At 35.2% G+C, this 18,262-nt stretch overlaps 1 protein-coding gene across 2 annotated transcripts in view; it reads right to left on the minus strand.

The window, feature by feature from the left end:
- Positions 1 to 7,324: 7,324 nt before the first annotated feature.
- Positions 7,325 to 18,262, minus strand: part of LOC115231526 (enhancer of mRNA-decapping protein 3-like) — a 36,601-nt gene continuing 25,663 nt past the window's right edge. Inside the window, exons 5-8 of one of the 2 annotated variants that reach the window (XM_029801539.2) lie at positions 12,197 to 12,508; positions 11,513 to 11,666; positions 10,503 to 10,720; positions 7,325 to 7,874 (exon numbers count right to left, since the gene is read on the minus strand). In XM_029801539.2, coding sequence (XP_029657399.1) covers positions 7,543 to 7,874; positions 10,503 to 10,720; positions 11,513 to 11,666; positions 12,197 to 12,508 — 1,016 coding nt within the window. In that variant the 3' untranslated portion in view covers positions 7,325 to 7,542. The remainder of the gene's footprint in view (positions 7,875 to 10,502; positions 10,721 to 11,512; positions 11,667 to 12,196; positions 12,509 to 18,262) is intronic. The other variant, XM_029801541.2, reaches the window with a different exon arrangement.

The following is an 18,262-nucleotide window of genomic DNA, read 5'->3' on the forward strand; positions in this document are numbered from 1 at the left end:
TGTTTCTATGCTGTTTAGACTTTTGGTCAAGGAAACATCAAGAATGAAAATTCAGAAACCAGATTTTTAAAAAACTTCCAGCTAAAAGCCCCTTGGTCACAGACACAAGTAAGAACAAGACAGGTATTAAACAAAATCACACAAAAAAAAAAAAAACCAAGTCACAGTACAAAATGTCAAATAAATAATTAAAAAGATGGAGGGGAAAAGGTATAGTTGCATACGAGAGAGGGTGTATACATGAGTATACATGTAATATATGTAGCAGTCATGTAGTATTAGTATTATAATGCTAGTTTAATAATTATATAGCAGAAAGGAAGTTGAAACAGCAATTACAGGATAAGGTACTGTAGGCAAGGCCAATTAAGAATAATTTCTTACAAAGATATAAAACATCACATACATAGAAATAAATGGGATATTTATTTTGTACATGTGAAACAGTTTCAGTAAGGAATTGAAACCAAGTTGCATCCAGATCTTACTGTTACAATGATTATAATTTTTCTTTTTTTTTTTTTTTTTGTGTGTGGAAGAGAATATATAGCTTTTATCTTATTTTATGCGTGTGAGATATGGGGAGGTGTACCGTCTATAAATTCATCCCTACGATATTGCTGCTATTTATTGAACTTCAAAAAAATGAAAACCTAACTGATTTAAATTTAGAAATGCAAAAGAAAAAAAAAGATATTATAAACAGTATATAATAATTTCTTTCAGCTAAGAATAAGGCTCTATATTTTAGCAAAGGGGAAATTGGAAGTGGCAACATTTATGCTCATTATTTACATTTGACAGATATTTGTCCTCATCTCATTTGTTAACAATGTTTCAGCTGATATAATCTCCAGCCTTCATCAGGTGTCTTGGAGAAATTTCAAACCTAGATTCTCATTCCTAAGGTATTTTTTGATGTTATTATTATTATTATTATTCAGGTCACTGCCTGGAATCGAACTCAGAATCTTGGGGTTAAGAGCATGGGCTACTAACCCCAAGATTCCAAATTCGATTCCAGGCAGTGACCTGAATAATAATAACATTGAAAAATACCTTAGGAATGAGAACCCAGGTTCGAAAATTCCCCCAGACACCTGATGAAGGCTGGAGAGTATATCAGCCGAAAAGTTGTGTCAACAACAAACAAGAGGACAAATATCCGTCAAATGTAAATAATGTACATAATTCCTCATCTCTCATATACAGAACAACATTTATGCTTTTCCTAAGGTATAAGTGGGTATAATCATAGTTAAATTGAAATTTTTCTAATTAGAAAGCAAAACCAGATTGAGATCTTAATTTACCAAGAATGTATATCACATTCTCTATGGCACATGCCAGTAATCTAAAAACATGGGTAAATTTAGTAAAAGAAAGAGAAGTAGGGTTGATTGATTTAACTACAGTATATATCATTGATGTGTATTTTATTGTCCTCAGGAAGACGAGTGACAAAGTTGACCCCAGTAGCTTAGGAATTCTGAACAGTGTGGGACAGTAAAATGATCAAGTCCAATTATCTATTGTTTCTGTTATCACCCCCCATTTTCATATAAAAATAATTTCTTTAGCCAAGGCACAGAGCCATTTTCATTTTTTTTTTTTCCTTTTTTGTCAGGAGATAAGATAAACAGAATCAATCGTGGCAGGATTAGGATTCAGAATACTGAGTCACTGAACCGAGACCGGGTGCCTACTGCCAAAATGATCTTCACTACTCTCATACAATGAAAATGTATGTAAAAGAATGTTGGCAATGAAAGTTTAAGAATGGAATACATGATACCTACTTCCTGAGGACAAATACAATATTTATAGTCTTTGATCTATAAACATTATAAAACAAGACTTAATTAAGACATTACTTTTTTTTTTTTCAGTCATTTGACTGCGGCCATGCTGGAGCACCACCTTTAATCAAGCAACACGACCCCAGGACTTATTCTTTTGTAAGCCCAGTACTTATTCAATCGGTCTCTTTTGCCGAACCGCTAAGTAACGGGGACATAAACACACCAGCATCGGTTGTCAAGCAATGCTAGGGGAACAAACACACACACATACATACATATATATACATATATACGACAGGCTTCTTTCAGTTTCCGTCTACCAAATCCACTCACAAGGCTTTGGTCGGCCCGAGGCTATAGTAGAAGACACATGCCCAAGGTGCCACGCAGTGGGACTGAACCCAGAACCATGTGGTTGGTAAACAAGCTACTTACCACACAGCCCCTCCTGCGCCTATTTAATACTTAATAGTTTACAGTGTAGCAGAAGAAACTGGTAATGCGAACATGGAGTGGATAAATCATATTTCTGTACACCACTAAGTCACAGAGTAAATGAGACATGAGAAGGGAGAGGGATTTTGTTATTTGATCAAGTTATTGGGTGCAGATCAAGATCCAGTGATCCACAGAAACATAGATACAACCTCTTGTTTTCTTCATCATACTTTTCTTACTAGCAAAGTGAAGATTAATTGGTTTGGAACAATTTCTGTGTATGCGTGTGTGTGCATACACACACACACCCAAATGAAGGAAATGCTAGCACTCAAACACCTAAAAAGGTAGTCAAACTGTAAAGGAATTAGTCAAGAGAGAATGTTAAGCATGATGTGATATGTCAGTTTCTCTAAAAACATCCAATAGAACTCAATAGTTAAGCTTTCTTTCTTTCATAAATTCTATGATTTTACTAGGAACATAAACTTAAAATTGCCTAAATTCTTCATAGATTAATCTTTTCTTTGCTCATTACACCAACAAATAGTGATTCAGACAATACAAGCTCATGAATCTAAGAGCAACAAAAGACAAGGATATAAAAAAAAAATTATTAGTTTTTTAGTAATAGTTTGTTCCTTACCATCCTTCTTAATGATTTTTTTGTTTTTTGATCCCAATAGGTGCTATGGAGGTAATGAGCTGGATAAAAATTTCCATTTTCCATCAATATTTGCTGCCAACAGGTTACTGTGCAAAATCTTTATCACAACAGGTTAGACAGTTCACATGAAGGAGACTTTAGGATGAGAAATCAGCATATATAGATGGCCAACTGAACACACTGGCAGTGAACTGTTGTACTTAGTAGAAAAGAAGAGATAGACAAAGGAAGGAAATAAGAGAGACAGAGGCAGAGAGAGAGAGAGACAGACAGAGAGTCAGAGATAGAGAGATTGTGTAAATGACTCCAGTCCAACATTAAAGCCTACTTCCTCAAACATGGCATAAAACAAAAATTTGCCTTGTGATTATATATTATACATTTCAAAAGATCCGGATCCTCTGCCTTGCATTTGTAGTGTGGCGAGAGGAAAGAAGGCAGACTTTTCTGTTATAAGATTAAAAAAGAGAACATATTGCACATGCATGCCTGTGTATGTACATGTGTGTGTATGTGTATATATATACATACATATATACATACATATAATATATATATATATATACATACATATATACATACATATACATACATATATACATATATATATATACATACATATATACATACATATATATATACATATATATATTACATACATATATACATATATATATACATACATATATACATACATTATATATACATACATATATACATACATATATATACATACATATATACATACATATATATATACATACATATATACATACATACATACATACATATTATATATATATATATATATATATATACATACACACACACACACTCTCACACACAATGTATGCATGCACAAACACACACACACGCAAGTGTGTATATTTCTTTAATGTTCATGAAAACACGTTTCTACATACACTCCCTCCTCCCTCACATGATATATATACATATATATACATATGTTAATGGTAATATACATTAACGGAAAGATGAAAACAGATTCACTTTTAACATGGTAGCTTTCAATCTAGTTGATTTTACGGGCATCCACCACACAAGAAACCTTGTATACTCATACGTAATGGAGAGATTAAAACAAACAAACACACACGTTATCGATGAACTAACATTGAAGAGAGAAGCGGTTGATTCAATACTCAGAAGCTATATACAAATATTACACATATCATTCAATACACAATGCTATATCACATAGGTTTTCATACAGAGAGAAAGAGAGAGAGAGAGAGAGGAAGGAGGGAGGGAGAGAGAATCCACAAATGATTTATGTATGTTCTTAGAGGCAGGATAATACAGAGATTCAATTTTGTATACAGACAAATGATGTAATCCTTTCATTCGTATATATATACATTCACTTACATCCATATATTGTATCATCATCAGCTTAGAAACATTTAACCAATGAAAGAAATTAAAATGATACATCGGCATTTTGAAGCCATTCAAAACCCAAATAAATGAAGCAGTCACAAGTTCCTAAGAATGTTTAAAGGATGATATAAAATAATAATACACAATAACAAGAGTGTGATATGATATAGTCAATCAGCATTGTATTACTTGCCATATTTCACTCTTCTTATTGTGCATTTAGCTTTCTGAAGAGTTATGTCAATCTTCATAATGATAATAATAATGATGATGATGATGACAATAATAATAATTCCTTCTAATTTTGGGTCAAGTTGATTATATCAACCCAAGTACTTGGCTGGTACTTTATTTTCTTGACCCCCGCCCAAGAGGGTGAAAGGGAAAGTTAACCTTTGGCAGGATTTAAACTCACAATGTAAAGAACCAGATGAAATGCCACAAAGCATTTCGTCCAATCTGCTAACGATTCTACCAGCTCATTATTACATGCCATGTTATGATGACATGCAGATAATTAGCATGCAACCAATTTTGTGAAATAATTTTCGAAGTGAAGGCAGTTTTCCTTGCAACCAAATACTGCGGTGGAATTATTAGAAAGTAGATTAAATTAAGTTATAAAATAGCTTTATATATACATATACACGCACACACATGTATGCATGAATGTATAGACATATGAGTATGTATATACATATATACATGGGTGTGTGTGTGTATGTATATATATATATATAAAAATGTGTGTGTATGTCGGTTATTTGTGTATGTATGTGCACATACACTAGTTACTTATACATTGCAAAGATGGTCTGTAAGTAGTGAAACTTGGGTTTCTTCTTGAGACAAAGACAAAACTGAAATGAAATTTGGATACTTTTTGGCCAAAGAAAATAAACATGGAACTAAACAATAATGTGTCTCTACATAATTGCAGGCAACTCATAAGTTAGGAAAGATGTTACTATGGTCACCAAATTTATCTCCAGGAGAATGTAATTTAGGTTTCAGACTTAATTTGTTTTTTTTTTTAGAAGCCTTATTAGCTGTTTGTTGCCAGTTCTGTCACAGAGTGATACTAAAATGAATGAAAGGAGACCCAAAAGTTCAGTAAAAAGCTGATTAAGAATTGGTGTGATGGAAGTGTAAAATATGATGTATGAAGTTATGATTTTTGTACAAACTTTGATGATTATCATTCTGTGGGCAACAATAGAAATCAACTTTGGTTGGTGAAAGTCACTCTGCAGAAATGGATAGAAAATGGGATGACAATGTAATGACAACCATCACATCTGCCTGCAGCAGGATTAGGATTTTGATCATATCTGCTTTAGTAATATCACTGTCTCTACCACTATATGGATGACTGCAGTACTGTCCATTTTGAAAACAAGCAGATATATAGTGTCCTTGCCTGTCCAATATCGAATGATATGGGGATGATAGATGGAGCTCCAACACTGGAAAGAGAACACCACCATTAACTGGAAAAGAATAATGGCAATAGAGCAATCATCTATGTTATGGAAAGAGAAATGGGTCACTAAAATGTTTTCGGTTAAAACTTAAATCATGCTTACACAGACATCATTATTGTTGTCCAGCATCGTTTACTGACATTTCTATTTAATTAATCCAAAAGAGATAAAACGTTAAACTTACCAAAATAGAATTTTCAACACAGAACCAAGAGACTGCGAATTGGGATATGAAGATTAGAAACAAAAGTAACGAACAGACCATTAATGAATGTGGGGGGGGGGGGTGACTTGTTTGCATAGGGAAACAGGTTGCAAAGAATGATTCAAGCAAAGAATTATTATTATTATTATTATTTTGCCCATACATTTGGACAAGTCTATCACTCATTTTGTTTAAAATATTAACACTTCCACTTCATTTTCGCTTATTGATTTTTACATGGGGGCAGAATAACATCAACTTTTTGATGCTTTTTTGCCGTTTTATTATTTTTTTTTTTGTACAATGAGGGGATGATGAATGAGAAGGGAGAAAAGGAGGGTGAAAAGGATGATTAATGTTTTGGTAGAGAGAGAGAGAGAGATGTCTGAAGGTGAGATGAGTGAATGACACTGATAGGTTATCAAAAAGAAAAAAATCCTTCGACATTCAGCAGATTTCAGTTTCAATTTTACATACAATTATGCACATAGATACACACTAAAACATGTGCATGAACACACACACACACACACACACACACACGTGCACACACACATCTGCATTTATGAAGGAAAGAAATTTTCAAATTATAAAATTGATCCATTGATTACAAAGGAAATCTTTTCTACAATCTTTCTCTCACGCTGTAAGGTGTTCATTGTAGTTTTAGCTTCAATGAAAACAACATTTAACACATGCACACACACACACACACACACACTCAAATATTCATTGAAATAAAAATATACATTGAAATAAAAATATATACATATATATATGTATACATATAAACAAACATATTGCCATGTATATGTAAACATTCAAACACATCTGTGTGTGTGTATATTTGTTTATATATAAACATAAACTTAATTTCAATCATATATGTGCATGTATGCACATATATATATATATACACACATACATGTATACATGCACACATACCATGCCTTGTCTTTCGCATTTTCAAATTAACAATGATGGTAAATGATGATGGTGGAAAAAAAAAAAAAAATCTGCAATGAAGTTAAAATCTCTTCTGATTATTTACAAATATGCAAATTTTGCTTGAGGGTGTAGAAATGCTGCTATACTTCATCTTGTAGTAGCCAGCTCGGTAGGAGCCTATAACAGGTACATATAATGGCGTAAATTAAGCTGCTGTCAATCTGAATAATCAACAACAGCCTTTTCAGAGCGGTGACACCATTGCATTTCTGATATCCCTCAATTCTTTATATTAGCTATCAGCAAAATGTATTGTCAACGATAACAAAAACAACTATAACATTTTGATTTGAAGAAAAATTATTTTTTCTTTCTCATATTTTTTTTTGTTTTAGGGCTTGAGATCTGAAGATTTTTTTTTTCTTTTTGCTTTTTTTTTTTTTGTGTTGTTGTATGCTGCTGTTTGCATCAGACAGTAAATCTTGGCAAGATTTAGCTGCTCATTGGTTGCGGTTAATTCAGCTGTTTTACCTCGACTGCAAAGCTTTTTTTGTACTGATGCTATTTTAATAACTATTTCTCTTTTATCTCCATTTCCTAGGTCTTGGCATGAAGAGGTATGAGGAATTTATGTCCGAATGGTGAAGAATACGTGATGCCAACTTGTGCCATCACCTTACGAGGAAGACCAATATCGCACAGGTAAACTTGTCCAAACTGCCCTTTGAGATTGAGTGGAAGGCAAAGACTTAAACTCCACTTGGCATGGATGAGTGTGCCTTGCTGTGGGGGATCAATAGCTAAAACTGGAGCCTTGCTGTTATTAGCCCATACCACAAGTGCTTGGTACCAAGGCTGGTCTCGCAAAACCATGTTTTCATGATTATCCAAGCTATTAACAATTATGTCCACAGGAAATTTTGGCAAATCTGAAAAAAAAAATAAAGTTTTAAATTTCATAGTTGACAAGAATTAATTCAAAAACTGGAAATACTAGTCTATCACTAATATAATTCATTTAGAATTAAAACAAAACAGTTCATCCATCCATCCACATATATCTCTCTCTGTTTGCTTTTCCTGTCATAGGTTGGGCAGTTCAACAGGATCTAACAAGTTAGAGGACCATGCTTCACTTAAATGTTTAAGTTCTGGTATGGTTTTCTATGGGTGGTTACTTTTTTATGTGGTACCAGCATTAGAGAAGTTGTCATGATTCTTGGTAAAATTAAAGAGTCCTTTCAACCCTGCATTGTCCCTATTTGATAATTCCCCAGCCATTTTGCAGAATGTATTGGGTGTTTTTCATGGTACTAGTACTAGTGAGGTCACCAAGTAACTCCCAAAATTGAAGAGAGAGACAGATGACTAGGCAAGATACTGAGCAAAATAGATATACAACACATGCATGTGGTCAAACTTAGTTATTATTTGGAGCTAGTGCTCTGCTAGATGGAGTGAAGGACCACACTTCACTCTACATCAGTGTGAGAGTGTATGTACATGCACACATGTGTGTGCACACACACACCATCTATCTTTGCATTTGTAGCATTTTTTTCCAATTCTCACAATGGCATCAGAAGCATGTAGAAAAACATACACGAGCTCAGCTGTAGGTTTCTAAAGTGAGAATTCTAAGAAATTATCTGAATGCGTAATGTTAGCATGCATGAATGACGAGCTGTAAAAGAGCTAAAATAGAAACAGGACTTCAGAGGATCACAGAAGACTACACTGATTCAAACATGTGATATATAAGGAGAATATCAGTTGATTAAAGAAGTGTTGAGTACTCTAAGTGGACAGAACATGGAGAAGAGAGAAAATGAGGAAGACATAGGAAGACGTGGTGAAAACTAATCATAAGAGGCTGGAACTCATAAAGGAAATGACAAGGATTTACAAGTGCTGAAATGCTGTGCAGGAGAAGACCTGAGCAACCCACGCAGGCAAAAAAAGATGATGATGATGATGGACATTGGAATATTTAATATCTACATTTAGGTCTCTTGCACTAATTATGTTCATACTGTATCTACTACTAAACCTTTTCTTGTTATACACTCTCTCTTTCCCATTACCTCTTCCTCTATCTCTCACTGAATTCTTGCTCTCCCTCTGATCATCATCACATATTCCAACAGTTCTCCATCACTCACTTTCTCAATATCTCTCTTCTATCTTTCTTTATTGAAGTCCAACACCTTCTTTCTTCCCTCATCCCATCACCTTAGTAAATTGTGAGTCGAACATATATTTGTTGGAGGTGCTTAATATTTACTCATGTATTTCACTTGCTCAAGCTGTTCTACCTCAGCCTCCTTACTAATATGTGGCTGTTTATCTTTCTCTTTTCAATTACTTGGACTGGCTCGTGTGCAGGTGGCACATAAAAAGCACCATTTGAGCGTGGCTGTTGCCAGTACCGCCTGACTGGCCCTTGTGCCGGTAGCATGTAAAAGCACCCACTACACTCTCGGAGTGGTTGGCGTTAGGAAGGGCATCCAGCTGTAGAAACTCTGCCAGATCAAATTGGAGTCTAGTGCAGCCATCTGGTTCGCCAGAACTCAGTCAAATCGTCCAACCCATGCTAGCATGGAAAACGGACGTTAAACTATGATGATGATGCTTATCACCCTTCTGCACCTATCATTGATTCCCTTTCATACCTTTTCTTTTCCAACCTCTCATTCTCTCTCTCTCTCTCATCACTCTCTTCTTTACTACCCTTTCAGCCTTGTTGCTTTTATTCAATCTCCTTACCAACAGTCATCATGTAACTGTCTAACCCGTTTACTCTCCTCTCTTTCCCTCCCATTATTCAGACTTCCATCGTGTTCTCTCTCTGGTTTCCTTCAGACCCAATAGTGTGAGAAAGAAATAAACAAACAACATCAATGCAGAGAAGAGGGAGCTCTCTTTAGTCTTGCTGGAGACAAACAACCTTTCGAGTGAAAGTTTCACAAACGAATGTACCCAATGCATCATATAAAGTGGTTGGTGACAAGAAGGGTCTCTTGCCATAAAAACCATCCTAAAAATGTAACATGCAAGTAGGATACAGTTTTAAATCTACCTTGGAGGACTATAATTCTAAATAGACCTGACTCACAGGTTATATTTAGAGTTGCTTTGACAAACCTATGCAGCACAGATAAACAGAGATAAAATGATGATGAGAAAGAGAGAGAAAGGGAGAGAGGAAAGAGAAAGAGAGTGCATGTGTGTACATTGAACTCGATCAAAAAGATGGATAGTAAAAACTAATGCAAATTTATACAAATTGATATTGTGGACTTTTATCTATCTATCACCAGAGATCTCTTCCATAGTCATACAGTTTACAGCCAACCACACAATAAGTCCAGACAATTTCTAAACTATAACACATTCAAGATAATCACTCTTACTTAACAACAATGAATATTCAAAAGTTATTATTAGAGAAAATAGCTGCTGTTTCGTGTTTAGGTTTACACGACTGAGCAACAGAAATGTCTAACTCTTAACACATGTTACATAAGTAAACAGAACTATAAAGCTTTGATTCTTACCTTTAATTGAAAATGTTTTTACTCCATCAGTGAGATCATACAAAGCTAATTCATTTTCAATAAAATGATCCATTTTCATATAATTTGGCACATAGATGTATGTTTTTACATTGTGATTAGCTAGCAATCTGGCACAAGTAATCCCTTGAGCTCCCTGAATATGTGGGCCACACAAAACAACAACAGTAGGTAACTGGTGGTCATTTTTGGGGTTCAATCTTGGGAAGAAAAAAAGAAAGGAATAATTACATTGAAGATTAGAAAACCTGATTGCATAAAAGCATGGCTTTTTATTGAAACTAGCCATACCTGCCCTTAAATCATGCAAGAAGTCACAATTTAATTTTTTTAAAAATTAACCAACATCATTAGTATTATGAATGCTCAATGATTAATTTTATTACAAACATCAAATGAAAGTATAACCTCAGTACTTAACTTTGATGCAATATTTTGCTTCAGGACAGCTGTTTTTTTTTTTTTTTTACTCTTCACTTTTTTTTTCTTAGAAAAAGCACCATCCGAAAGTGGCCGATGCCAGCGCCACCTTGACTGGCCCCCGTGCCTGTGTGGCACATAAAAAGCACCAACCAATCGTGGCTGCTGCCAGACTCCCCTGGCACCTGTAAAAAGCACCCACTACACTCACGGAGTGGTTGACATTAGGAAGGGCATCCAGCTGTAGAAACACTGCCAGATCAGACTGGAGCCTGGTGCAGCCTCCTGGCTTCCCAGACCCCGGTCGAACCGTCCAACTCATGCTAGCACGGAAAACGGACGTTAAACGATGATGATGATGTTTTACATACATTTCTCCACACTAGATATTTCCATACTTGTACATGTGAATATTGTTATAGATATATGTTCGTACCACGAGATTCTTAATTCAAGGGCAACAGGTAAAGTTGCTTGTTAAGCAGACTGAGACGTGGATAAATACAGATTTTATCATAAGTTAAAACTGCACAATGAGCAAAAAAATAAAATTTTTTAAATATTACACTAACCTGTGACTGCCTCCTAAAAGCTGCAAAATCATTTCTGTAGTTGACCGCCCTACAGTTTCAAGTTGCCTTGATTTTGAGAAACCAAATTCTTCACCGGCAGAAAACAAACGTGACCGTAACTCATAAGATATACTTGGAACAGTCAGTCCAGAATCTGAGAACAAGATTTTTATCAATGACAAAACAAAAAATAACACAGAAAAAGATTCAATGTTTTGAACTGGCAATCTGAAATTTCTAACTAAAATTTCTCATCAGAAGTTTTCAATTATTATCCAGGTAACTATGCCACTTTATAATGCCAGCATAGCTTGCGTATTATGAAAATTGCCTTATACCACTAATTTCTTTCGTCTTTTTTTACTAAATGTTGTCCCTCAGTTCAAATTCAGATACATTGGTAGAGAACTTAACAAAACCAACATGTAAAAAGAAAGTGTTGTTTCTTAATTAGTCCATCAGTGCCACTAATTTTTTCTCATTTTCTCTTTCTCGGAGATGCTTAAAAATGAATAGATTAGAGTAAAAGCAAAAATCTATTCAACAGAACATTTGAGAAAATTAACTTTCTCACATGCTTAAAGACAATATGATAGGTACGTCATACTATTTCATTATATATTTCATTCAATCTTTCAAATCTGTGATGATAATTTTACCAAACAGAATATAAATCCAACAAACCTGTTACATATTCTTGGTCTGAATAACAAGGAACTTTAATTTTACATAAAACCACAGGACCAGACTCCAAAATATTTTCATCATGACGATATTTGGCAGGATTTTTCCTATCATTATTATGGTGAATTATTTCTGGCAAAGAATTTTCCATTTCCTGGAAGAAAGCTTTTTTGTCAAAAAGAGCCAAATTTTTCTCAAAGTCAAATTCCTTCAGAAAAGATTCAGAAGGAGCACTAAAACAATCTTCTCGTGTCATCAGTTTGCGACGGCAATCTATTTTTCGAGCTGGAGTTTTCTTCCTTGGTTCTGATGCTACAAAATAATTTTGTAATTATTTAGTCAAAAGAAAATGAAAGAAGGCAATTATCATTTTTTTTCTTCTATAAAACACTTTTAGTAAGTTATTATTATACACATAAATTCATAGCATTATTTACAAATATAAAGGTGCTTGGCTTCAATAACTTTAGTAGATAAATCTTTTACTGTTAAAAATCAACTTCTCAAATATTTAGTTTACATCAGAGTCTATGAAAAGTTTTGATAAGCCCAAATATATATTAAATGTGATCCATAGATGGTTAGTTTACATTACTGTTTAGTATTCAACAACAGCTGAGGTAATGGACAGCTGTGAGGAGAATAGAAAAACAACATCAGAAAATCATTAAAACAAAAAAAAAAAACAAACTAAGATTTAATTTGAAATCATGATTACAAAAAGTTGGCAATGAAAGCCCAAGATTGAACAAAGTGATATGGATAACAAAATAATCAGCACCAGTTAAGTAAGGCAGGACACGAAACTTAGACAAGCATTTCTATAGGTTGGAAATTTCATACACATAAAAAGCACCATCCAAACATGGCCATTGCCAGCGCCGCCTCGACTGGCTTCTGTGCCAGTGGCACATAAAAAGCACCATCCGAACGTGGTCGATGCCAGCGCCAACTCGACTGGCTTCTGTGCCGGTGGCACATAAAAAGCACCATCTGAACGTGGTCGATGCCAGCGCCAACTCGACTGGCTTCTGTGCTGGTGGCACATAAAAAGCACCATCCGAACGTGGCTGATGCCAGCGCCGCCTTGGCTGGCTTCCGTGCCGGTGGCATGTTAAAAGCACCAACCGATCGTGGCCAATGCCAGCGGCACGTTAAAAGCACCAACCGATTGTGGCCGATGCCAGACTCCCCTGGCACCTGTGCCGGTGGCACGTAAAAAGCACCCACTACACTCGTGGAGTGGTTGGTGTTAGGAAGGGCATCCAGCTGTAGAAACACTGCCAGATCAGACTGGAGCCTGGTGCAGCCCCTGGCTTCCCAGACCCCGGTCGAACCATCCAACCCGTGCTAGCGCGGAAAACGGACGTTAAACGATGATGATGATAGAAACTGCATGAAGTGGTAGAAAACACAAACAAAAAAGCGAGACAGAGAGAATGATAGTGACCGAACTATAAGACATGTCAATTGACACAGACAAGGAGATTAAGGCATATTGCTCAGAGCATGTCAGAAACACCATTCCAGCAACCTATCCTGAAAGATATACAGAAACTATACAAATCTAAAGACCTCAAAAACAGAGCTATCTAAAATGTGAGGATTGAAAACAGAAACAATTCCAATAACAAAGGTTTTTGAATAATGAAAATGACAATTATATAATCAAAATGACAAGACTTAACAGACATGCAGAAAAGAGCACAATTAATATAACAGAAAATAGAAAGAAAAGACACACAGAAAAGCATGCAATAAAAACTATCTATATAATTAGCAAGACCTTTCTCTATACTGTGATAATAAAGAGCTTTTTGTAAACAATGCTCAAGTGCACTACAACTCGTTAGAAAAGAGGAGTCAAGTAAAGAAAGACAGTAAAGATTATTGTTAACAACGATGCCATGGTCACATTCACCAGCAGACTTCTTAAACTTGGTGTTGTGGAGGGGGTAGGTGAATTACTGGTTTTCCTTCCAAAAATGTATAATGATACACTTATCTACAACCAGCTTGAACTGTCAGTTATAATCCATTGCTATATTGTGTCTAGATCAGATTACAGGAGAGATCTATAGCATATAAGATCTGCTCTTTTCATCTCAAGGTACAGCTTAATTTTGTCTGCCTATTTTAACAAGCTTCAAGCTAGCATCTAAAAATATATGCAACACCCTGCTGGACACAAGATGGCATCACATAAGGTGCAGAATGTTGTCCTAATATAACTGGCTACTGCTTTTCAACCGGCCAAGCAGGATTTCAACCAATTATAAAGATAAACCTTCAAGCCCCTTGCAAAAAGCTATGCCAGAAGTTATTTGTATGACAAAGATTTAAAAGCTTTAGTAAAGTCAGGATAGATAACATCCACTCATCTTTTGGGGGTTGAATAAGGTTATAAGAAGTCTAGAAGTTCCTAAGTGTCTCTCTGACACTTTAATCAATTTGGCAATACAGCTTGTGAGACTGATTGGATGGTAATTAACAGGTGATGTATGGTCACCTTTTTGAACAAGGTAAAGCCGTGCAGTAGAAAGAGGTTCCAATTTAGAAAAAGGCCAACAGTATTGAAGTGAGGGGGGTTAGTTGATTCCACCAATCTGGTTGATGCTTTATTTTATTGACTGCAAAAAGATGAAAGGCAAATTGTCCATAGCATGATTTGAATTCAGAACACTAAGAGCTGGAAAAAATACCATGAAGTATATTTTGCTGATGCTTTAACAATTCTGCCAATTTACTGCTCTCTAATGATTATTTTTAACATATAAGGCAAGCAATTTATAGGGCAGGATTTTTTAAAATTTTACTCCTGGAAGAATGAAAAACAAAGTTAACCATAGCAGTATTTGAACTCGGAATGTAAAAAGTTAGAACAGACACTGCAAAGCATCTGGTCTGATGCTCTAACAATTATGCCAATCCATTACCGTCCAACCCATGCTAGCATGGAAAGCGGACGTTAAACGATGATGATGATGATTACCTAAACAAGAATAATTACCATTAAAGCCTTCATTTCAGTTTCCTTGTTTTAATTAGTTTTAGAATCCTTCATAAAATAGGGTAAATTTAGACTAAAGGAGAATCACATTCAAGCATCGCAGAAACGCATTCCATCTCAAATATATTTTCTCTCATTTCTCTCACTGAATTATCTGATTTGGATAAATGAAAAGTTTCTGACCACAGATAAAACATCTCACAGAGCCACTGAATGAACCAGAAATTCAACTCTGTTAATAATGTTGCTAATTGATAACACACCTATGTGTGAATATACACATATATTATATGACTGAAACAGGAGTTGTCACTGTGCTTACCAAAGATCAGTTTCATTGCAATCTATTTTTAATTAATTTAAATACCAGAGTTTTCCAACTATCTAGCAAACTATGTAAGAAAATAAAACATACCACATAAAACATATTAGCAAAAGGAAAGGACCAAATCTGACAAGTTCACCTCATATATAATCTTTTCATGAATTACAGGTGCTCACATAGCTTACGTTTCTGTACTGTTCATGTGAAGATGTTACTCTTTTTGGCTACGATTTTAGTCAATCACAACCAATTTTCTCTGGCTACTTCAGTTCAATAAATTGAGGAAATAAAAGATGAAGTGTTATGCCAAATGACATAATGAATGGTTGATGCAAGGTAACTTCTTGTTTAATTTGATGTAATGTAATTACATCAACAGTAATGTAATTCTTCTTCTTCTTCTTATTATTATTATTATTAAAGCGTCAAGCTAGCAGAATCATTAACACACCAGGTGAAATGCTTAGCAGTATTTTATCTGTTTTCAAGTTCTGAGTTCAAAAGCTGCCAGGTTTACTTTGCTTTACATCATTTTGGGATTGATAAATTAAGTACCAGTTACACACTGGGATCAATGTAATCAGCTGGTTCCCTCCCCTAAAATTCAAGGCCTTGTGCCTATAGTAGAAAGGATTATTATTTTTTTTTTCTTCTTTTTGGACAAAACCCTGTGTACTTTTCATCCTGTCTTTGTCCTTACATGTTTTTGATTTATATTAGCCCTTGTGGCCAATAAAACAAGAATTAATTATTATTATTATTATGAAACAAGCATTATGCAAGCAAAAAGATTTTCTATCACTTTTTAACAACTATCACTGGAAAAACCTCCAGACATATTTGTGTCACAAACTATAATTTTAGAGATGATAACCAACATATAACAATAAATTGAATTAAACAATAAAAAAATAATTTTTGGTAAACTCTGAATAATAGTCACCATGAAAAAAAAAATCTCTCATTTGTAAGGACATAAATTCAATCCTCAGTTTTCCTACTAAAGTTTTTTTTTTATAAGACCTTTACAAAAAAAAATCTTAAATCACATGACAAACATGAAGAAAACAAGGCATGTGTGAATGTTTAGTGAATAGCACATCAACAACAACAACAAAAAAAAACCTTAAAATTTCAAATTGAAAACTGATTTTTAAAGTATTTAAAAAAAAATCATTCAAAGCATTCAAAACTTGTTTGTTAATTCTGTTAAGCGGTTTTGATCCTACAGCTGTGTTCAAGTTAATAAAGAATAATTAAGTTCAGTTAATAAATAAAAAAAAAAAGATTGCATAATTGTTTTAGCTTAAAAGCACAATAATCAAGCAAACATGCATAGACATTAAATACTAGCATGCATAAACAAGTTTAATGTCAAGAAATATTTTTAGCTTTAATTTATAGAACAATAAATACTCTAACAACATGCCAACACCCATAGTGAGGTCAATCTTTTGTCAATTCTATTTTTATAATGGTCTCTCACACCACAGTAATACTGCAATACCAATATAACACCTTATTTGCTGATGGTACAATCATAACTGAAAGCTCAGGCAGTTCTTCTACTGAGTATAAGAAAACATTCTCTCTTCTACAAGCTGCCTATTAACCAAAGTTGATAAAATACTTGCATTATACTGCACTAGATTAATACTTTTCCCTAAAACCAAACTTTAATCAAAAGTAATAGTTCATGCTCGCAGGACAGCCTGCTGCGCTGACCTTGGATTGTAGAGTGACCCGCTGTTCTTGAGGAGACCTGTTGAGTCAAGTTCATCATCAAAAATTTGAATGGTAATTGTAGTTAAGACACCAGTGCTGGTAACACGTAAAAGCACCGTTCGGGCGTAGCAGTTACTAGCGTCGCCTAACTGGCGTCCGTGTTGGTGACACATAAAAGCACCAACCGATCGTGGCCGTTTGCCAGCCTGCGCTGGTTCCTGTGCCAGTGGCACGTAAAAAACACCCGCTACACTCACGGAGTGGTTGGCGTTAGGAAGGGCATCCAGCTGTAGAAACACTGCCAAATCAGACTGGAGCTTGGTGCAACCTTCATGGCTTACCAGACCCCGGTCGAACCGTCCAACCCATGCTAGCATGGAAACCGGACGTTAAATGATGATGATTATTTATGCAGTTAGGTGTTAAATTCACTCATTTAATAGCCCAGGGCACAAAATCCCAGTGCTACCCAGGAAGTGGTCTATCTCGATATGGAGGAAGTGAGTGAGCAAAAACTTGACATTGTATACTCAATACAAGAAATTGGTATATAACAAGAGTCTCTGTCAAACTGACCTCAGACTCAGATGTGATATGCAGTGGTAGTAGGAGTACCCTTGAAATAAAATCCATAAACAGCTTGTTCAATATAGGTAGTTTCTTTTAGTCAGGTAATCTAGTTAAGTATATGCCAAGGGAAGAAACTAGAAGTAGATAATAGCTTCTGCTACCTAGACGACCAAGTCTATAGTGGGGATGGTTGCTATGAGAGTGTAGTGACTAGAATAAGAATAGCCTGGGCAAAGTTCAAGGAGCTCCTACCTCTGCCGGCAACAAAGGCCCTCTTGCTCAGGGTAAAAGGTAGACTGTATGAGGCATGTGTGTGAACTGCCATGCTACACGGCAGTGAAACCTGGGCCATGAATGCAGAGGACGTGTAGACTTGAAAGAAATAAAGCTATTATGATCCGCTGAATGTGTAATGTCAGTGTGCATACACAACAGA

This window comes from Octopus sinensis, linkage group LG2, assembly GCF_006345805.1.
Source record: "Octopus sinensis linkage group LG2, ASM634580v1, whole genome shotgun sequence".
Lineage (NCBI taxonomy): Eukaryota > Metazoa > Mollusca > Cephalopoda > Octopoda > Octopodidae > Octopus > Octopus sinensis.